Genomic DNA, 20,809 nt, shown 5'->3' with positions numbered 1-20,809 from the left:
GTACCCCACAGCGTGCTCACCACCAAAAATTTAGTTTCGGGACTTCCCTGGTGATGCAGGGGTTAAGAATCCGCCTGCCAATGCGGGGGACATGGGTTCCATTCCTGGTCCGGGAAGATCCCACATGGCATGGAGCAACTAAGCCTGTGCGCCACAGCTACTAAGCCTGCGCTCTAGAGCCCACGTGCCACAACTGTTGAAGCCTGCGCGCCTAGAGCCTGTGCTCCACAACAAGAGAAGCCATCGTAATGAGAAGCCCGCGCACTGCAACAAAGAGTAGCTCCCGATCGCCACAACTAGAGAAAGCCCTCGTGTAGTAGTAAAGACCCAATGCAGCCAAAAATTAAAAAAAAAAAAAAAAAATTTAGTTTCCATCTGTTACCCTACAGTTGATGCCCTTTGCCCATTTTGCCCTCCTCCCTCCCACCCCTTCGCCCCTTCGCCACTACTCTGTTCTCTGTATCTACATGTTTGTTTTTGTTTGGTTTGGTTTGTTCATTTATTTTGTTTGTTTTTTATATTCCTCCTATGAGTGAAATCATACAGTATTTTTTTTTTCCATCTAACTTAGTTCACTTAGCATAATAACCTCAAGGTCCATCCATGTTGTCACAAATGGCAAGATTTCATCTTTTGTTATGGTTGAATAGTATTCCATTGTATATATATACCACATCTTTTTTTGTTTGTTTGTTTTTGTTTTTGAATTTTATTTTATTTATTTATTTATTTTTTGGCTGCGTTGGGTCTTCATTGCTGCGCGCAGGCTTTCTCTAGTTGCAGCCAGTCGGGGCTACTCTTTGTTGTGGTGTGTGGGCTTCTCATTGCAGTGGCTTCTCTTGTTGTGGAGCACAGGCTCTAGGCGTGCGGGCTTCAGTAGTTGCAGCACATGGTCTCAGTAGTTGTGGCGTGTGGGCCCTAGGGTGCGTGGGCTTCAGTAGTTGTAGCGCGCGGGCTCAGTAGCTGTGGCACATGGGCCTCAGTAGTTGTGGCACACGGGCTTAGCTGCTCCGCGGCATGTGGGATCTTCCCAGACCAGGGATCGAACCTGTGTCCCCTGCATTGGCAGGCGGATTCTTAATTTTATTTTTTTTAATTAGTTTTTATTGGAGGGTAGTTGATTAACCACATCTTCTTTATCCATTCATCTGTTAATAGAGTGGACACTTAGGTTGTTTCCATATTTTGGCTATTGTAAATAATGCTGTTATTGAACTTGGGGGTGCATATATCTTTTCGAATTAGCGTTTTTGTATTCTTTGGTTAAATACCCAGAAGAATATGGATCGTATAGTACAAACATATGGGCACCAAGGGGGGAAAGTGGCGGGGGGGCGGTGCTGGTGTGATGAATTGGGAGACTGGGATTGACATGTATACACTAATATGTATAAAATGGATAACTAATAAGAACCTGCTGTATAAATAAATTAAATTAAATTAAAAAATTTAAAAAAAAAGGAATTCTAGGTGAGAGGAAAGAAATAGAAGCAGAAATAAGAGGTCATTAGTGGGGATTGACTTTAAAATGAATGGGGCTTGGATTAATGAGTTTTTATTGCATTGGTTTTATGCTAACATAGAATGTATATTAAGGAAAACATGAGCCATGAATGGATATGACTTATGCAAATTTTAAAAACCAGCATTTCACTATTATAGAGCTTTTCAAATGTCAAAAAAAAAAAAAAGGAATTGGAGGAGAGGCAATTCTTATAAAGTGTCAAAGAACTTGAAAAAAAAATTAAGGTTTATATTTAACTGAAAAATATAAATATATCAAAATACTCCATAGAAGAGAATTCAATGTTACTTAGCAGTAGACTCTCAAGAATAAATACTTTTGAAATATTCAAAAAAAAATAACCAGAAGTGGAATAGCTGGATCATATAGTAGTTGTTTTCTTAATATTAAATATTAATTTATAAACTAATTAAATATTAAATTAACATCTAATATTAAAAATATTTTGAGGATTCTCCATACTGCTTTCTATAGTGCCTGCACTGATTTACACTCCCATCAAATTTGTATTAGGGTTTCCTTTTCTCCACATCCTTGCCAACACTTGTTATTTCTTGCCTTACCCTCCCATTTAATTTAAAATTTCTGCTGTCATGTTCTTTAAAATTTTATAATAGCTCTCTGAAATTTTCTTTTTTATAGCTCTCTATTCTTGTTTCATGGATGTGGTATCTTCTTTTATGTCTCTATGTTTAAAAAAGCAAAACAAAACTCTGTATAGTCTGTTTCCTCCATGCTTTTTTGTTGTTGTTTCATTTGTTTTGGTCTCTATTTTCCATATAGGAAGTTTCTCAGATGTATAGCAAACCCTGGCTAGCTGCTGTGACTAAAAATGAGAGACGTAGACACGGATTGGGAGCTCCAACCTTGTGGATGGGCCTGGTCTGGGTGGGCTGTTTGTTGGGGAATCCCCAAGGTCAGTATCTTTGGGTTTTTCTTCTTGGGCTCCATTCCCCAGAGAAGTCTCTTCCTCCTTGGAGGTGAAGGTCTGGCTGCCAGAATTCTGGGGTCTGAGTGGAAGAAAAGGGCCAAGGGATAGAGGGTAGTTCTCAACAATCCATACGTATAGCCATTTGTCCCTCTGTTTTCAAGGTGAGATTCACAGTCCCGGACTGGACTCCTGTGCCCAGTCCAGGGGTCCTGTACACACTACTCTCTGAGGAGGAGACTTTTAGTGTTCTTCTGTGTTGGGAGAAGGATATTCACCCAGTGACGGGAAGTGGGACAAGGGATCTAGATGTACCTGCTTCTTAAATTCCTTTCTACCAACATGCCTTATACCTTCTCCCACTCTTTTAAGTTCCAGAGGTACCTGGCACTGCCAGCTCCTGAAACTGTTGAGGATTCTACCATGTACACTTAATGGGTTTTCAGTGTTCCCTGCTGCTGGCTTAGGATTCCACTTCAGATGGATTCAACTTTCCCAGGCCTGCTGAGTCAGTTACCACACATCAATTGTAGAAAATAAGACTCAGCATTTAAAACTAAGACTTTATCTTTTGTAAGAACTGCATTCCAAGAAGACGGTGGCGGGGGGCGGGGGGGGGGTGGTGATGCGGGGAGTGGCCACCAGCCAAAGGCTGGGGACCACCACACCCTAGTTTGCCTAGTTCCTTATAGCAAAACAACAGGCTTTTTGGGCCACTTTTTTCTTGCTTGCTTGCTGAAAGGAGAATGGAAACAGTCTGCTAGAGCCCTAGGGCTCATTGTCTTGGCAGCAAACAAAAGCCTGATTAGACAGAGGCAGGTTAAAAAATATTTGGGACATCCCAAATCCAGGAATTTCATGCTGAATTAGCTCATTAGTTCACTCTGAAGCAGGAAATCAAGTGAAGCCCAAGGTCGTTGTTTCTGATGCTGGGTACCCCTCCTAGATTCCAGTATACACCCTCAGTGGACTGGTCTTTGGCCCAGAACTTTTTGCTAAATTATACAGTTTGGAGAGACAGATTTCACCAGTCAGCTCTCCCGTACCCATCCCCTAGTGGAAGTCTGGGCAAAGGCCACTGTCCCAACACAGAACCAACTCATATTCTGAGGGCAATGTTCAAATAATGCCTAGGTAAATGAGGAGGGGGCAATAGCCCACCTATGCATTTTGATACAAATAGACGGCCAGAGAGAATTGCCTCTGGTCTGGGTGATTAAAGCAGGAAAAAAAACCTCTGCACAGGAACTTTGTAAACATTTGATATGGAAAAATGACAGAAGCATGGCATAAAGGCTCAGGTAAAGGATTTATTCTGGAAGAAGACAGGTACAGGGAAAACAATTTAAATCACTCTCAAACATAAAAATGATGAACCAAGAGTTCAAATGGGACATAATGTGAAATAACAGAACGAAGTGGAAAGCGGGCTAGCCCAGCCAAGGCAACGGAAAACAAAAAATAATGGGATTGCAGAACTAATAAGCCAATTTGAAAACATAAAAAGCAAAATCTGTTCTTTAGAGTATGGAAGGCTGACTTGAGAAGATCACTCAGTCTGTATATTTGGTGAAAATTTGCACATTTCTTCTGGATTTTCAATGTTTCTTCTCTTTGGGGCTCCACCCTCTTCCTGTGCTTGATCCTGAGCCCAAATCCCAACAGGATGTTTTCTTTTCCTGGCATCTTATTGTAACCAGTTCCCTGGATTTGGGAAAAGGCAGCAGCCCTCCTGAAATTAGACCTTTGTGTGTGTTGGGCTGTGTGGGTGTGGGGAGTACTTCCTGCCTTCTGGAAGCTTCCCCGAGGCTTTTGTCTTATGTCATTTGGACACCTATTGAATGGCTGCATTGACGCTTCCAGAGGGGGCTTGAGCTTGTGGCCTTGTCATGCTGTGTGAGATTACACATTTTTAAATATCTGAGACCTGAAGACGTGTAGCAAGTTAAATCCTAGAGCAGAACAGATTGGGCTGGTCAGAATCTTGGACCTTGGAAGTAAGGTGATTTCTACCACCGCTCCCATGGACAAGTTACTTGATCTCTCTGAGGTTCCGTTTCTTTATAAAATGGACTAGATCAGGGTTTCTCAGCCTCAGCACTGTTAACTTCTGGGGCTGTATGAGCCTGTGCGTTGTAGGATGTTTAGCAGCATGCCTGGCCTCTCCCCACTAGATGCCCATCGCACCCTCCAATCATGACGATCAAAAACGCCTCTAGACATTGCTGATTGTCCCTGGGAGGGGTTGGGGGTGGGCAAATTCACTCCACTTTGAGAACCACTAGACTAGACCATGTTTTGTCTGCTCTGGGTTTCTGGAATTATATGAAACACTCTTTTCCCCTTTTTTCCAAAGTGTATTTTCCCTAACCCTTTAGTCCTTAGGGAAACTCCCATTGAAGTCAAGAAATATGATTTGGAGCCATTCAATGCTACATGTACCAATTTAAGATACTGGCCACATCTTGGGTTCCTGCCAGGATCTAGATAGATAGCTCTTCTCCATTTCTGCAGTTCGAAGAGGAATTGCTGCAGTCGTCATGGAGTCTATATAGGAAGAGGACAGGGTTTTTGGAGAGAAACAGGTACAAGCTGGCAGCTGAAATGGAATATTAACAGATAAGGTCGGCTGCTGTTGGTAATGCATGAGGGCAGTGTGTTTTCTTTCTCTCTCTCTCTCTTTCCCTCTCCCTCTCTGTTTCTCAAATGTAAAATGCTTCCCAAATAACTGCATGCTTATCACTATCTTGTACAAAAATGGCCCTCATTCTAGACTCTTTTCTTTAAAAAGAAGAGTCTTATTCAACAATGCTTATGAGAAAAGGTGCTTTCTGTCCTGGAAGATTAATTGCCACTTCACCATTTTTTTTTTTTGTCTTTGGTCTTTTTGTTTCAAAATATTAATATAACCAAATAGTATTTACTATTATAAGCTATTGATTTGAAGAAGAGATGAATTGTTTTGGATCCCATTTTTGATTGATTTTTCTATTTGTGTATATTTGGTAACTTCACAGCTCCTTTTATCCATGTTGTAGGCAATCTTAGGAAGAAGAAAATAGCTCTTTTGGAGCTGAGGGGAAGTGACTGTTGCATCTAAAGTACAACCGGAAACTCCTATCTCTAACCTCTTTTTGTCTCCAGGTTGAGATTTTCTTTCTACTAATCAAAGTTCCAAGGTCCAGGAGGCTTTGTTTTAGAGAGCTTCTAGCTCCTTAACCTTTTGACTATAAATCTTATGAAAGAGGGGGAGAGGAAGATCGAAAATGAGGATTTCCCATGAAAGAGAAAGTGAATTGTCATTCCTGTAACACTGTCCAGCATCTTTACGGGTCTGAGGTTAAGTTTTGGTTTCTCAGATAGCAGGCATTTATCATCACTCCCCTCAGATGTTGGCAGCAGTCCAAGTTTTGGACATTTGCGTCTTATGCAACGTCTGGGTGTGCTCACCAGGGCAACGCAACCAAGCCATCGTTCACCCATCTCCACGCATCCTAACGCTTGTGACCTCCTCCCTTCTCTCCCTTTCCCACCCACCCCAAAAAGCAAACTTCACTGGAAACATTCTCAGATTAAGCAGTTGTCATTCAGCAGTTTATAGGGAGTGGTACCCTGTTCTTGCCCCGTGCCTGACAATTTGAGGTCTCTATTTTGGTCTCTCTCACTTTTTGCAAAGTACAGTTTAGATACAAAACTATATTAAGCTATAATTTTAGATACATATTTTATAGGGATAAGCCAGAGTACCTGTCTTCAGATGAAGACGCTATGGAACAGTTCCATACTAAGCAAAACTGCATTTGTTATTTGAGTTACAAGTTTTCATATAAAATTCTCTGATGACTTTTTTTTTTTTTTCTGATGACTTTTTAAAAACAGCTTCCTTGAGATATAATTCACACATTATACCGTTCAATGATTTAAAGTGTACAATTCAGTGGCTTTTAGTATATTCACAGAATTGTGCATCCATCATCACAATCCATTTTTGAACACTTTCATTACCCCAAAAAGAAACTCCATACTCCTTAGACATCACTCCCAACTCCCCCATACCCCAGCTTAGGCAACTACTAATCCCCCCCCCTTTTTTTAAAAATATTTATTTATTTATTTATTTATGTTTAGTTGCACCAGGTCTTAGTTGCGGCAGGTGGGCTCCTTAGTTGTGGCTCACCAGCTCCTTAGTTGTGGCATGTGAACTCTTTTTTCTTTTTTTTTTAATATTTATTTATTTATTTATTTATTTATGGCTGTGTTGGGTCTTCGTTTCTGTGTGAGGGCTTTCTCTAGTTGCGGCAAGTGGGGGCCGCTCTTCATCGCGGTGCACGGGCCTCTCACTATCGCGGCCTCTCTTGTTGCAGAGCACAGGCTCCAGACGCGCAGGCTCAGTAACTGTGGCTCACGGGCCCAGTTGCTCCGCAGCATGTGGGATCTTCCCAGAACCAGGGCTCGAACCCGTGTCCCCTGCATTGGCAGGCAGATTCTCAACCACTGCGCCACCAGGGAAGCCCTGAACTCTTTTTTTTAAGAATATTTATTTATTTATTTGGTTGTACTGGGTCTAAGTTGTAGCACGTGGGCTCGTCGGGGCCAGGGATCGAACCCGGGCCCCCTGCATTGGGAGCACATAGTCTTATCCACTGCACCACCAGGGAAGTCCCCTAATCTAATCTACTTTCTTTCTATTTATTTATTTACTTATTGGCTGCATTGGGTCTTCGCTGCTGCATGTGGGCTTTCTCTAGTTGTGGCGAGTGGGGGCTACTCTTCGTTGCAGTGCGCAGGCTTCAAATTGCAGTGGCTTCTCTTGTTGCGGAGCACGGGCTCTAGGTGCGTGGGCTTCAGTAGTTGTGGTGCATGGGCTCAGTAGTTGCGGCTCACGGGCTCTAGAGCGCAGGCTCAGGAGTTGTGGCGCACGGGCTTAGTTGCTCTACAGCACGTGGGATCTTCCCAGACCAGGGAACGAACCCATGTCCCCTGCATTGGGAGTGGAGTTTTATCCACTGCGCCACCAGGGAAGTCCCCTAACCTACTTTCTACCTCTACAGATTTGCATATTCTGGGCATTTCATGTAATTGGAATCACACAATCTGTGGTCCTTGGTGACTGGCTTCTTTGACAGCATTTTAAAAATTCATCCATGTTGTTACATGTCTCAGTACTTCGTTCCTTTTTATGGCTAATACTGCATTGTCTGAATATTCCACATTTATTTATTCATCAGGTTGATCGACATTTGAGTTGTTTCTACTTTTTGACTATTATGAATAATGCTGCTATAAACATTCATGTATAAGTTTTCATGTAGACCTGTGTTGTCATTTCTCTTGGGCTTATACCTAGCAGTGGAATTGCTGAATCACATGATAGCTCTTCATTTAGCTGTTTGAAGAATTGTCAGACTGTTTCCCAAAGCGGCTGCACCATTTTACATTCCCACCAGCACTGTGTGAGGGGTCTGATGACTTCTATGCTTCAGGAGTAATGTCTGCTTTCCCAAACAGGACTGCAAATTCCTGGAGATCAAGAAATTGATTTATATATATTTTTTAATGTCCTCCATAGACTTCACGTGGTTATGGGCATTTTATTGTGCAATTGCTAGACACTTCACTTCTCTGGGCCTCAGTTTCCTCCTTTGTAAAATGGGAGTGATTATAATATTAATCTCTGAGGGTTGCTGTGAGCTTTAAATGAGAGGATACGTGGAAAATGTATAGGACAATGTATTCCATATAGTAAGTCTTGAATAAATGTGGGTACTTTTTCCTTATTGGGACTAAATTATTGATTGAGTTTTTTCTTTAATAAGAGTTTTTTTTTTTTTTTTTTGCTTTAAAATTAATCAAGAAAACTGGTTACTTGTTTATTTTGTTACAACAGCAATGAAAAGTCCCCATCTACCGCCCTTTATAATTGTAAAGATTAAACTGCAGTTGGAATCAGTATATTCATCATTTACCCCCCAAAACGCCGTATCAGAGTCCATCAGAGTCTGTCTACTCCATTTCTTTAACAAGCAATGAAGAACTTCATGCTCGTGCGCAATACGGAATCGTAGCTTTTTTTATTTGTATAGAAAAAAATGGACAAAACTTCCCTCCCTATCAAGGTTGTTAGAAGAAATTAGGTAATGAAAGGGAGAAATGCAAATCCTAAAGTCAACCAGTGCTTTTCCCATAACTCCAAATAAAAAACAACAGTGAAAGTGCTCTAAGGTTTGGAAATCTCTCTATAGTACAGAGGTGCAAGGAAGCGATCGATTTCTCTCATCACATTTACAAGTTTAATGTTCTAAAAAAGTCTTTCCTCCAGGGAAACTCATGTGATCAGTTACTGAATATAATCACACAACTCCATTTCAACTAGTCTGAATTCAATGTGCTTAGTCTAGAAACATCCTTAAGAAGAAAATCTTATGATACATTTTAGTAGATAAATATATGAAGACTAATCAAAAATTCTCTTTAAGAATAAAGTATCTTAGCCCTTTGTACATCAAATCAGAACCTGAAAGGTAAAAGAATGTACATTATTTTCACATATACAAACTATGTGCTAAAGTAAAAAAAATAAAATGTCCTTTAATTCAAGCCCAGGCTCTGTCCGTGACACTGCCGGCAGGTTATACGCTAGGAGACAGGTCCTTCACGCTGAGGGTCACTCCTGCTTGTCTCCAGCAAGGCCGTGTTTTCACCTGCATCCTCTTTAAAACTGGCCTCGCAAGGCGGCGCGGAGTCGCTGGTGGTGGGCAGTGCTGAGCTGCCCGCGTCACTTCTGTCACCATCTGGTAAAGTAAGACTCAGATCTGCAGTCGAAACGCCCCCGGGGGGAGATTCTGGGGCGGGCGTCTCCTGCACGTCCTCAAGCTCTCCCCAATATCCCAGGGCTTTGATGACATCAAGTTTACACATTGGACACGTTCGGTGATCCAAAAGCCATGGGTCAATGCATATTCTATGAAAAATATGCTTGCATGGCAGGATTCTGATAACATCCTTTCCTTTAAAATTTTCAGTACACACTGGACAACTTTCAGCATCAACATCAATTCCCTTTTCTCCATGCTTTACAGTATGAAGAGGAAGCTGCCCAATAAGTTTCTTTGTTTCTTTTCTATGGCTCTGACTTCCAAACTGTGAGCCAGTGTATAGGAAGCGCTGTATATAGTAAAATATTAGCCAGGCTAACGAGATGATCATCATGGTGATGAAGGCGATGGCCACAAACACCACGGACTGACCGCTGATGAACTCCTGTACGTGCCGGGTGCCGAGCCCTATGGTCACTGTGACCGGAATGTCTTTCTGCACCAGATCCACAATTTCTCTTCCTTTTGGGTAGCTAACCATAATGACTACTGTATTTCCTGTTCCCGCGTGGGACATGGGCGCAGTGAGGTTCCCGTGGCGCTCCTCGTTGTACAGGACCACGGCCGAGGCGTTCCGCCGCGCCGCCGCCAACACCTTGTCCTTGAAGGTGCAGCCCCCGCGCGCCACCAGCGCGACCCAGGGCGCGGCCCCCCGGCCGCCGGGCACGAGGAAGCGCGTGCGGGGCGCGCAGCCCTCGGGGTCGCGGTCCTCGGCGCGCGGGACGCCCACCAGGCCCCGCGCGCCCTCCTTGGGCGAGCTCTCGCCGAAGCGGCCGCTCTCCGAGACGCTCCGCACGCTCCGGTTGGTCTGCGGGTCCACGTACTCGGTGCTCACCACGGCCGAGTACCACTCGAGCGCCCGGCCCCGGGCCCCGGGCGCACACAGGGCCAGCACTAGCAGCGCCAGCGCGCCGCGGGCCCCGCCGCGGGCCTCGGGCCGCCGCCGCCACGCCATGGCGCCGCCGCCGGGCTGACCGGGAGAGGGCCGGGCGGGAGACGGAGGGCGCTGGCGTGCGAGGCCGCCGAAAAGCGCGGAGAAATCGACGCCAGCTGCCGAGCTTTTAAAAGTATTTTGGCTAAGGCTGTTGGTATCTCAGACACTGGTTAAAAATTAAGCATATAGAGAAATGCTAGGATAGCAGAAACTTTGGATATGAGCATTTGTATTTGTACCTTCACATAATACCACACTCCTCACTGAATTTGAATAAGCAGAGTTAAGGGGAAAACATTTCTAGATCCTTCTGGCTTGCGAACTTGGACTGGCCAGAATAGCCATAGTTTACCTGTCATGTTCCTCAAGAATAGAGAGAGCTCTCTCCCCAGCAATCCCTGTGAAAGAGTCTCTGAGACTTTTGAACTGGGGGTTCTGAATCTTGGGAGGTGGGTGTCAGGAGAGTGGTGGCCCCAGGAGGGGGGTGTGGGAGGTTGAGGAGAGCTCCTGGGTGGGGTCACCTCACTCAGCCTTGAACAGAACTGCCCGTTTCACTCCCAGCAAGCACTGCTTAGCTGTGCCACTCAGGGGGTTCATTCATCCTGTGGGCATTTGCTGAATCATTATTTTATGCCAGACGCCAGAGACAGGGCAGGAGGGTGGGTACAGGGAGGGGGAGGGAGTCGTCACGTTTGAAGGTGAATGAATGAGGCTTAGTGTTCAAGGAACCGAATACAGTGGGTGACGTGTGGAGTCCTCAGCCAGTTGTTGCTACCTTAAAGACCAGCCTGGGCCACTCTCTCCTCTTCTGAGCTTGCTGAGTCTCTCTGTTCCTAGACTGTCCCATCCTTGATCCTGGCTTGGGGACTTCGCACCTGCTCTTCCTATGCCTGGAGAACTCTCCCCCCAGATCTTCACTGGGTTGGTTCCTCCTCATCACCTCCCCAGAGGACCTTCTCCCATACCCCCGCCACATTCTAGTTCATTAATCTTTAAAATTTCCTCTGAGCACTTATCACTCTCCAGAATGATCTTATTTGTCTCCTGTGTGTATTGGCTCTCTCTCCCCTCCACATCAGGTATAGGCACCTTAAGGGCAGGAATCTTGTTTAGCTTGTTCATCGTGGTCTTTCCAGTGCCTGGAAGGATGTCTGGCACATAGCAGGTGTTCAATAAGTCATCATTGTTGAATGGAGAGAAACAAACGGGAGAACGGGAGACACATCACAAACTCCATGGAGGAGCAATAAGAAACCAATTAAAAATCACTGGGTTCTCCCTTATTAGGAAGGTCAGATACCTTTAAAATAGATGCCAATGGTGCTGGTGGTAGCCAACAGTGCTAAGTACCATTCTAAGACTGAACTAAGTGCTTTACACACATTAAATCATTTAATCCTCACAGTAACTCTGTGAGGCATGTGTGGCCATCCCCATTTTATAGATGGGGAAAATGTGACACAGATTTAATAACTTGTCCAAAGTCACAGCTAGTAAGTGGAGGAGCAGGGATTTGAACCTTAACCATCTGGCTCCAAAACCCATCAGAGTTATTTTGCTTTACTTTGTCAAGGTGATCATTGCAATATAACAAAGAAACGCACACCCAGGTTCAAGTGCAGAGTCCAGTCCTTGCTGGTGTCTGAGAGACAGTATGTGTAGTGGGAAGAGCGTTTGGATGGGGCTCCAGAGACCTATTTCTGCTCACTCTAGAGAGACCAGTCGGTGGCCTTGCCCACTCCAGATGGCTGTGTTTTCCAGGAGCATCTCAATCCGAAAATGAGGGACCTAGACTCTGGCCTTAGATGGTCTCTGAAGTTCTTTCCAATATAAGTGTTCTTAAACACCAAAGAAGTAGAATCATTGAAAGTTATTTTACTTCCCCAGGCCTCTGCCAAGGAGCCATGGGTTTATGTGTTTACAATCCCACGCTTGCCTGTATGTGTGTGGAAAAGGATCTGGAAGGCTGCCCCCTAAACCCTGAGGGGTTGTTTCCCCTCAGGAGTGGGGGTAAGGAGGGAAATTTCACTTTGTAACTATACAGCTCTCTATTGTTAATTTTTCAACAAGAATGTGCTACTTCTATACTATTAAAAACATCATAAGGCAAAAAATTAAAGTGGTTTGTAGTTAGTTGCCGGTAGTTTCTGTGTACATGGGTCTTTCTAAGGCAAGGACCTTGAGAGTACTGGGAAGGCTTTTTTTCAAGTATTTGAACCATTTCCTCCTGTTTTGTGTAGCCTTTACTTATTCCACCTAGGGAGATGCATTTGTTTGTTAGCAAGGAGGATCTTCAGCCCAGAGCAAGACATTCAAAGAGGCTTGGTTGCCCTCCTCAGGTATCTGAATTGCCGTCAGGGTAAGAGGAACAGGCTTGCTGTTGCTTCAGAGCAGAATTACCAGCAGCGTGTAGAGTAGAATCGACAGGGCATGGAGTCCCAGCCCCGGATGCACCGGGAAACAGTGGAGCTGCCTTCCTAGAGTATGGTTACTGTTGACGTGTGAAAGTCCTCTTGGTTTGCATGTGTTTATTTTGTATCTGCCACCTTACTAAAGGTTTTAATGTTTCTGATAGTTTTTCAGTTGATTCCCATGATTTCTGCAGGCAGATAACTCTGTATCCTTCTTACCAATATTATACCTCGTTTTCTTTTCTGGTCTAAGTGAATTCTCAGAACGATGTTAAGTAATAGCAACTTAAAAATACAGTCCTGTGTCTGTGTTGTGACATGAAATATCTTACTTTCTGGGGGCTCCGACTTGTGCTTCAGCATTAATGCATCTCTTCTTAGATAAACAGAGGTGACTCTCTGTCTCCTCAGAAGTGGTATAAGGGTTCCTCTGTTCAATTTTACATTTACATTTAAGATTTATATACATTGGCGCATCGGTGCCGTTATTCCAAAGAGTATTCACATGTTTATTGTGGGTCAGAGAAGTTTAGAAGTTTTTGGTTAAATACCCATAGAGTTTGAGATCTAAATATTTTTGTGATTATTTTAAAACTGTATTTTAAATATGTATTTCTTTTTAATAGGATTTTTACATTATATTAAAAATCTTGATTGGTGGAAGTGATGTGTTGTAATTTTCTTATTTCCTTGTCTGTATGAATAACATATTTTTATAGTGACATCACAATGGGTGCCTTTTATTTAGTGCCTCGTATGTGTCAGACACCTTACCAGGCATATTGTCTCGTTAACCTTCATAACTGGTCATTAAAGTATTATAATTTTTATTTTGCAGTTGAGAAAACTGAAGCCTAAAACGTTTTACACTTGCTCAAGGTCCACAGCTAACAAATGCCTGAACCTGGATTTTCCCTGGTCTATCTAACTTTAGTGCTTCCCTTGGCATTTTTTCTTAATATTGAGGGTGGGAGTGACCTTTGCCTGAGTAACTAGCCTTATACCCTCACACAAATGGGGTTTATTTAAGAGGGTGCCTTTCAGAAGAACTGCCACTATTGATCTGGAATAACTAGAAATTCCCTGTGCTGTGAAAGGGAATTTCAGTCAAAGAGGAAGTCAGTTGTGGCCTGAGTTTACACTCCCTTAAATCCCTCAGCAGAGTGGAGGCACTTCTCATTCTGGTGTCTGGGCACCAGACTCCTGGTGCATGTGTCAGGGCAGCATGGAGCTCTGGGACTACAGAGCACAGGATACTGGAATCCCCTGTGGTTTTGAGGACTTTGGTGATGCTCCCACTTCTCCCAAGCTTCCAGCCCATCTAGTATTAGTCATGCTATTTCAGATGTTTTGGTGTGCCATGGGCTTAGGTTCCCTGACATGTGTCACTGCCGAGGGCAGTCATGGGTGCCAGGGCGGTAAGGGTAGGGCTCCCCGGGGGGGGCAGGGGGCAGGGGAGGGCTTTGCAGCTATCCCTAGAGCCTGCACTTTGGGACTCCAGTTGGTATACTGGGTGCATCTGAAGGTGTCCCAGATAATCTGGACCACCTGCTGTGTTTCTCAGGACTTGGGAGGGACTTGTTGAGTTTGGGGGTTACCCAGGATGTGGTTGAGAAGGAATCTGCTTTCTTGCCTTTTGGCCATGAGGGAAGCAGAGTCCACCAGGGCTATGGTCCTCACGATTATGGAGAAGCTGAAGCTGCCCCGTATACACAGGCTAGGTGGTGGTGGAGCGGACATTCTGGCTGTAGATGTACATGGCTTGGAATGCAGAAATAAGATCCTCTGGCCGCACCAGCTTCAGAAGGCTTTATTGTTTCTCTCCACACAAAGAGGACTTATAAGGGAGTTGAAATGTGATTGTCAGGGCTTATTTGTGAGGAAGTAGCCCAACCTACTTGATTCTTAATGCTAAAATGGGCTCTAATCCTTGTTTCCTTTTCGGTATTGGATTAGAAAAATGTAGGGCAGGATTAGAATTGGCTGACAACAATGCCCACAACAAATACAGGCCCTGAGAATTTTGGAACAGGAATCACTAGGCAGGAAGGCTTGAACCTGCAGCAGTATTCCCAGTCTTTAGGACTTGTGATCCTTGTTTTGATTTTCTGATTATATCTCTGTCTTCCCGTATCAAAAGGTGACTTGAATTTAAAGTCAGTGAATTTAAATTGTGTGTAGTGGCAAAAAAAAAAAAAAAAAAAGGGAACATGTTCTTCCTCGGTAATACAAAAAAGACTGAAATATACCATTTTTCCACTGTCATGTTAGCAAACAAACCTCAGGTATTATTTTATCAGTTAGTATGTTATTTTGTAGAGCCACTCAGAGTACTGATGGGGGTGTAAATTGTGTTTTTGGAAAATAATTCAGCAGAATTTACCAAGAGCCCAGCATATTTATACTCTTTACCTATTCTTTCCATACCCAGAAAGCTCTCCTAACAGAATAATTTGCGCAAAGAAAAGCCCTGGGCACAAAGATGTTCACTGACACATTACTTCAGAGCATTTTTCCTATTATAATACCTAATACATGCTCAATGTAAAAAGCTTGGGAGGACATAGGAAGGCACAAATTGGCACTTAAAAGATTGATCATAATCTTACCACAAAAAAATAGCATTTTGATTAAAATTTTCTACTTTTTCCTATGCATATATCCTTTTTTTTAGTTTTATTTATTTATTTATTTATTTATTTTTGGCTGCGTTGGGTCTTCATTGCTGCGCGAGGGCTTTTCTCTAGTTGCGGCGAGCGGGGGCTACTCTTTGTTGCAGTGCATGGGCTTCTCATTGCGGTGGCTTCTCTTGTTGCAGAGCACAGGCCCTAGGCACATGGGCTTCAGTAGTTGTGGCACACGAGCTCAGTAGTTGTGGCTCACGGGCTGTAGAGCACAGGCTCAGTAGTTGTGGCACACGGGCTTAGTTGCTCCGCGGCATGTGGGATCTTCCCTGACCAGGGCTCGAACCTGTGTCCCCTGCATTGGCAGGCGGATTCTTAACCACTGCGCCACCAGGGAAGCCCTATCCTTTAAAAAATAGTTGTAGCATACCTTTTTCCCAGAGCCATGTATTTTGAATATTTTCTCCCTCTGTTGTATTCACCTGGGGAAACTCTAACCCTAGTTGAAACCAACTTTTCTTTCCTTTCTGGCGTACACCTGGACAATCAAACATTACTGGGGCAGAAAAAAGAAAATCACACAACTGAGCTGCCTGGTTTTACTTTGAATTTATGGTCACGGACCTCAAATTAGCCCTTAAAACTGTTGAGAAATGCTAAAACATCTCTGTAGGAAATCCCCTTTCGGGACTTCCCTGGTGATCCCTCGGTTAAGACACTGTGCTTCCACTGCAGGGAAGCAGGTTCGATCCCTGTATGTCAGGGAACTAAAAGGATATGCGCTTTCCCAATCTTTGGGAAGATGTGTGATACCATCTTTCTTCAAACCTTCCATATACAGCACCACTGTCCCTACTCTGAGCCAGTGACCTCGTTTCTAATGAGGAAGCCCCTCCACTCTGCCACCACTCTTTCAGCCCACCATTGGTCCCCTGCCTCCCCCCACCGGGTGGACCTGGTGCCCTGCCTCCTATCCCAGGTCAGGCTCTCTTCCTGTGTCTCAGACCCCAGCCCCTTCCTCCTCCTCAGGGACCTCAGTCTTTGAATGATCTGTCCTCTCTCCTGCATCATCAATCTCCCCCTCTCTTTTGGTTTATCACCAATACCATTTTTTTAAAATGCTGTAATTGGGAATCCCCCAGTGGTCCAGTGGTTAGGACTCCATGCTCTCACTGCCAGGGCCCCAGGTTGGATCCCTGGTTGGGGAACAAAGATCCCACAAGCCGCACAGCACGGCCAAAAAAAAAAAAATAGTCTAATTTCTCACATCTTAAAAAAACAAAGGACTTCCCTGGTGGCACAGTGGTTAAGAATCCGCCTGCCAATGCAGGGGACACGGGTTCAGGCCCTGGTCCAGGAAGATCCCACATGCCGCGGAGCAACTAAGCCCGTGCACCACAACTACTGAGCCTGCGCTCTGGAGCCCGCGAGCCACAACTACTGAGCTCGCGAGCCACAACTACTGAAGCCCATGTGCCTAGAGCCTGTGCTCTGCAACAAGAGAAGCCACCGCAATGAGAAGCCCACGCACCACAACGAAGAGTAGCCCCCGCTCGCCACAACTAGAGAAAGCCCGCACGCAGCAACGAAGACCCAACACAGCCAAAAATAAATAAATAAAAAATAAATAAATTTTTAAAAAAAGAATTGGTATTAAGTAAAAATAACTGAAGAAAAGCTTTCATTTCAAAAAAAAAAAAGAAAAACCCTTCCTTGATTTCACATTCTCTGTCTACCCTGTCTAGCTTTCATACTTTCTCTGCTACCTTATAGGAAAACCTCTTGAAAAAGTTGTCTAGATAGTCTGTCTTCCTCATCACCCATTTTAAACTGGCTTCATCCTTATTGTTTCACAAGAATGCTTGTCAATAAAGACCATGTTTCCATCCCATCTTACTGGTCCTACAAGCATTTGGGATTTTCTCCAACCTTACCTCTATGTGGTAATAATGCCCAGATTTTAAACTGTAGCTAAAGGTCAGTCTTTCAGGCTCCAGCTACCCTCCCTGTATCTCCCCTCGGACGTCTCTTAGCCATCTCAATCTTTAATCAAAAAAGGATTTTCGGTATTCTCCTACAGATCAGTTCTTTCCTCCCTCTAAATCTTTTGTGTCTCTACATCAATTTCTTTGTTTAAGCCAAAAAGCTAGGAGTTACCTGTTTCCTTTCTTTACTTTTCCCCCACACCCAATTCAGCAGCTAGCCCTGTTGGCTATACGTCCAAATAGATATCCAATTCATCCTCTTCTCACCATGTCCACTGCCACCAGCCATGGATGGGCCCTTGAGAAGGCGTCCTGATTGTACTCCTGCTTCAGTTCTTGCCCCCCTCCAATCTCATCTCTACAGCACATCAGATGACGTCCCTACCCTCGGTGGCTCTCCGGTGCCCTTCAGATAAAATCATCCTCCCGTCAAGGTCCCCTGTGATCTGGCCTCCAGCCTCAGCTTCTACCAGCTTCAGTTCCAAGAAGCTGTCAGGCTCTTTTTCCTTTTTCCACCTCGAGCCTTTGTACCTCCCCATGCTCCTTTCCCAGCCTTTGAATGGCTGGCGTATTCCTCAGAGAGGCCGTGCCTGAGCTCGCCCTCCTTTTTTTTGTCCACCACATGTGGGATCTTAGTTCCCTAACCAGGGGTCGAACCTGCGCCCCCTGCAGTGGAAGTGTGGAGTCCTAACAACTGGACTGCCAGGGAAGTCCTTTTTTTTTTTTTTTTTTTCCTGTTTTTTTGTTTTTTGCTTTCTGGGTTTTTTTCATCTTTTTTTCTTCTGATCCCCTCTTAAAGGTAGCTCTCCACACTGGGTATTTTCCTTTCTACCACGGCCCTTATTTATTTACCTTAGAGCATTTGTGAGAAGCCGTGATTGCCCTTTTGTTTTGTCTGCGTCCCTCACTAGAGTGTAAGCTCCGAAGGAGCAGTGCCATGTCTGCTGTTGTTCATCCCTGGTGCTGGGTCCAGTGACTGGCAAACAGTGGTATTGAGTGAATGAGTGGGTATTTTCCATATCATTATTTCTAATGGGTATATAGTATCCATTGCACAAACGTAACCTAATTGACTTAACCACTGCCTTATTATTTGATATATACGTTCCCAGTTTTTCACCACACTGAAACATGGGAAATAATCTAAATGGCTATTGGGAAAATTGTTGACTAAACTAGGGACTATTATGCAGGCATTTAAGATCCTAGGAAGCATTTTTATTAACATGGAGAAATGAGTTTTCTTAATGAAAAAAAGCATAATATGAAATTATATACACAACATGATGTTAGCTATGTAAAAGTTCATGGGAAAAGCAAGTAGGAAATAAACTAAAATGTTAATTATGCATTTTGGGTTGGCAGGGTTACAAATGATTTTTCCTTTTGATTTTTTTCAAGTATACAAGTAATACATGGTATTTTCTTCTTTATACTTTTCTGTGTTTTCCAAGTTTACTGCAATGAGTGTATTCTTTTATAGTAAGATGCTCTTAAAAATTTTAGAACACTTTGATGACACATCAGATTATTGTAGCTAGTCAAAAGCAGAGTCAGGAATCATTGTGCTCTGGAGAATGACCTAAAATGTTTGAAGCACACTTGATAATGACAGCTCTTAGCCTTGAGTCCTTCCAGGCCTGTGGATGATCTGGGTTTAGAAAGAGTAGCAGAGCGCTGTTTCCTGTGAATCCTCCGTGACCGGGTAGACTTGTGTGTGGTGTGACATTATAGAAACTGTGGCTTACAAAAGTGTTGTTTTTGGGTGAGAGCATCCCACAGATGTGCTCAGGGTTGGAAAGATATCACAACTGCTCTTCACATCTGTTTTTGGAGCTTGTCGGGGGCTCATGTGCCCTGGGGTATTGTCATAGCATTTTACCCACTTATCTTAAGTCAGTGGTTCTCAAACCCCAGACACTTTTGGGAATTCGAGGTCAAAACTATCTTCATAATAAGACTAAGATGTTATCTGCCTTCTCACTCTTATTCTCTCACAAACGTACAGTGGAGTTTTCCAGATGCTATGTGATTCATAGCAGGTTATTTAAGAAGCAGAACCCAGCTGTCTTCTACGAAGCCAGACATTAAGGAGAGTTGCAAAGATGTAAAACAATGCCAGTATTCTCACTAAAATTGTTTTATTATGGAAAATATAAATAGCATTTTGGGAATTCCCTGGTGGTCCAGTGGTTAGGACTCAGCACTTTCACTGCCATGGCCCAGGTTCAATCCCTGGTCAGGGAGCTGAGATCCCAAAAGTTGCACAACGCAGCCAAAAAATATATATATATAAATAGTATTTTAATGAAGTGCAACTATGTTATCATAGAATGGGTTTATTATTATTGTAATTGAATTAACACATATTTTAAAAATTTCTCAGTTTAACTTCTAATACAGGAAATGTCAGTAGATATTTGCCCACATACACAAGCACTCTTTGGGGTCCTCAATATTTAAGAGTATAAAGGAGTCCTGAGACTACAGAGTTTGAGAACTACTGAATTAAGGAAGCAGGAAGAGAACTGTCTTTATGGTGGATTGATTATGGCTCAGTAGACAGATTGGTTCAATTGCATGACTCAGGAGAACCTAAGCCTGTGGAGGGAAAATGACCTCGTCTAATAGGCAGGGGTTGGAAGTCCTTGAAATTACATTAGATTTTTTCTTCCACCTCCCTCCTCCTTCCCTCTCTCCTTTCCTCCCTCTCCCCTTCCCTTCCTCCTTCTGTCCCTCCTTCCTTTTTCTCTCCTTTTTTAGAGATCATGCATGATGTGATAAAGAAGGTAAAGAAGAAGGGAGAGTGGAAGGTAAGTAGAAAAGCACAATTAATGACCTTAAAGGTGAGTTCATGGGGAAAAACAAGAATGGAGTAGAGTTGGGGAGAGGCATGTAGGCGGGGAATGAGGACCTTTGCTGTGCCCAGAGGATACCAAAAGCTTCTGGACTAGAGAAAGGTAATCTGCTGTGCCTCCCATTTTATACGATCCTGGTTAGGAAATCTCTTGGTCATAAAGCTTATCTTTAAGATCACCTGGTGAGGCATTCTAGAAGTGGAACTCTTTTATTCAAACAAGATCTTACCTGAATAAAGCAGAAGGTAGAATTATTCTGCTTGCTATGGGAGACAAGAGGGGACCCTTCTTGCCCCTCTGGTGGCCCTAAAGCGTGTCCATGGAGCCCACACAGCAGTCCGAAAAGCGCTCATCTGGCCTATCCCGTCTGCCCGTAGCTACATAAGACAAAACAACTAAGCTTGTTTATTCATTTAACATTGAGAGCAGTGCTGGAAACTGTCATGTACCTGAAACAAGTATTTAAGTCAGTCTAATTGATTATGGCCTCGGTTCCGGGAGTGGGTGATGCAAGTCGGAAACGTGCTGTCCTCCATCCAGGAAGTCTGTGTTTGAAGGACCATCTGGTTGTCTGGGGCCGGGCATTACAGTGACCAGGAGAGCACACCATCTTACTTGAACTTCCCTGTGTGTTGTTGAAGGGCTTACGCCAACCATTCTTGCTCCCGA

General features: G+C 43.8%; 1 protein-coding gene and 1 pseudogene across 3 annotated transcripts in view; one reads left to right on the top strand and one right to left on the bottom strand.

Annotated features, from left to right (window-relative positions):
* Positions 1–20,809, top strand: part of STXBP1 (syntaxin binding protein 1) — a 72,083-nt gene that overhangs the window by 16,332 nt on the left and 34,942 nt on the right. For both annotated transcript variants that reach the window (XM_082470210.1, XM_082470211.1), the window contains exon 2: positions 20,046–20,095. In XM_082470210.1, the coding sequence (XP_082326336.1) occupies positions 20,046–20,095 (50 nt within the window). The remainder of the gene's footprint in view (positions 1–20,045; positions 20,096–20,809) is intronic.
* On the bottom strand, positions 8,299–10,381 carry LOC309664644 (E3 ubiquitin-protein ligase RNF149 pseudogene; annotated as a pseudogene). Its single transcript has one exon. The product of its transcript is annotated as an E3 ubiquitin-protein ligase RNF149 pseudogene (transcript).

The sequence above is a fragment of the Balaenoptera physalus genome (genome assembly GCF_965194825.1).
Source record: "Balaenoptera physalus genome assembly, chromosome: 7".
NCBI classification, from domain to species: domain Eukaryota; kingdom Metazoa; phylum Chordata; class Mammalia; order Artiodactyla; family Balaenopteridae; genus Balaenoptera; species Balaenoptera physalus.
Note: the sequence above shows the minus strand (reverse complement) of the source record. Positions and strands in the feature narration are given on the sequence as shown.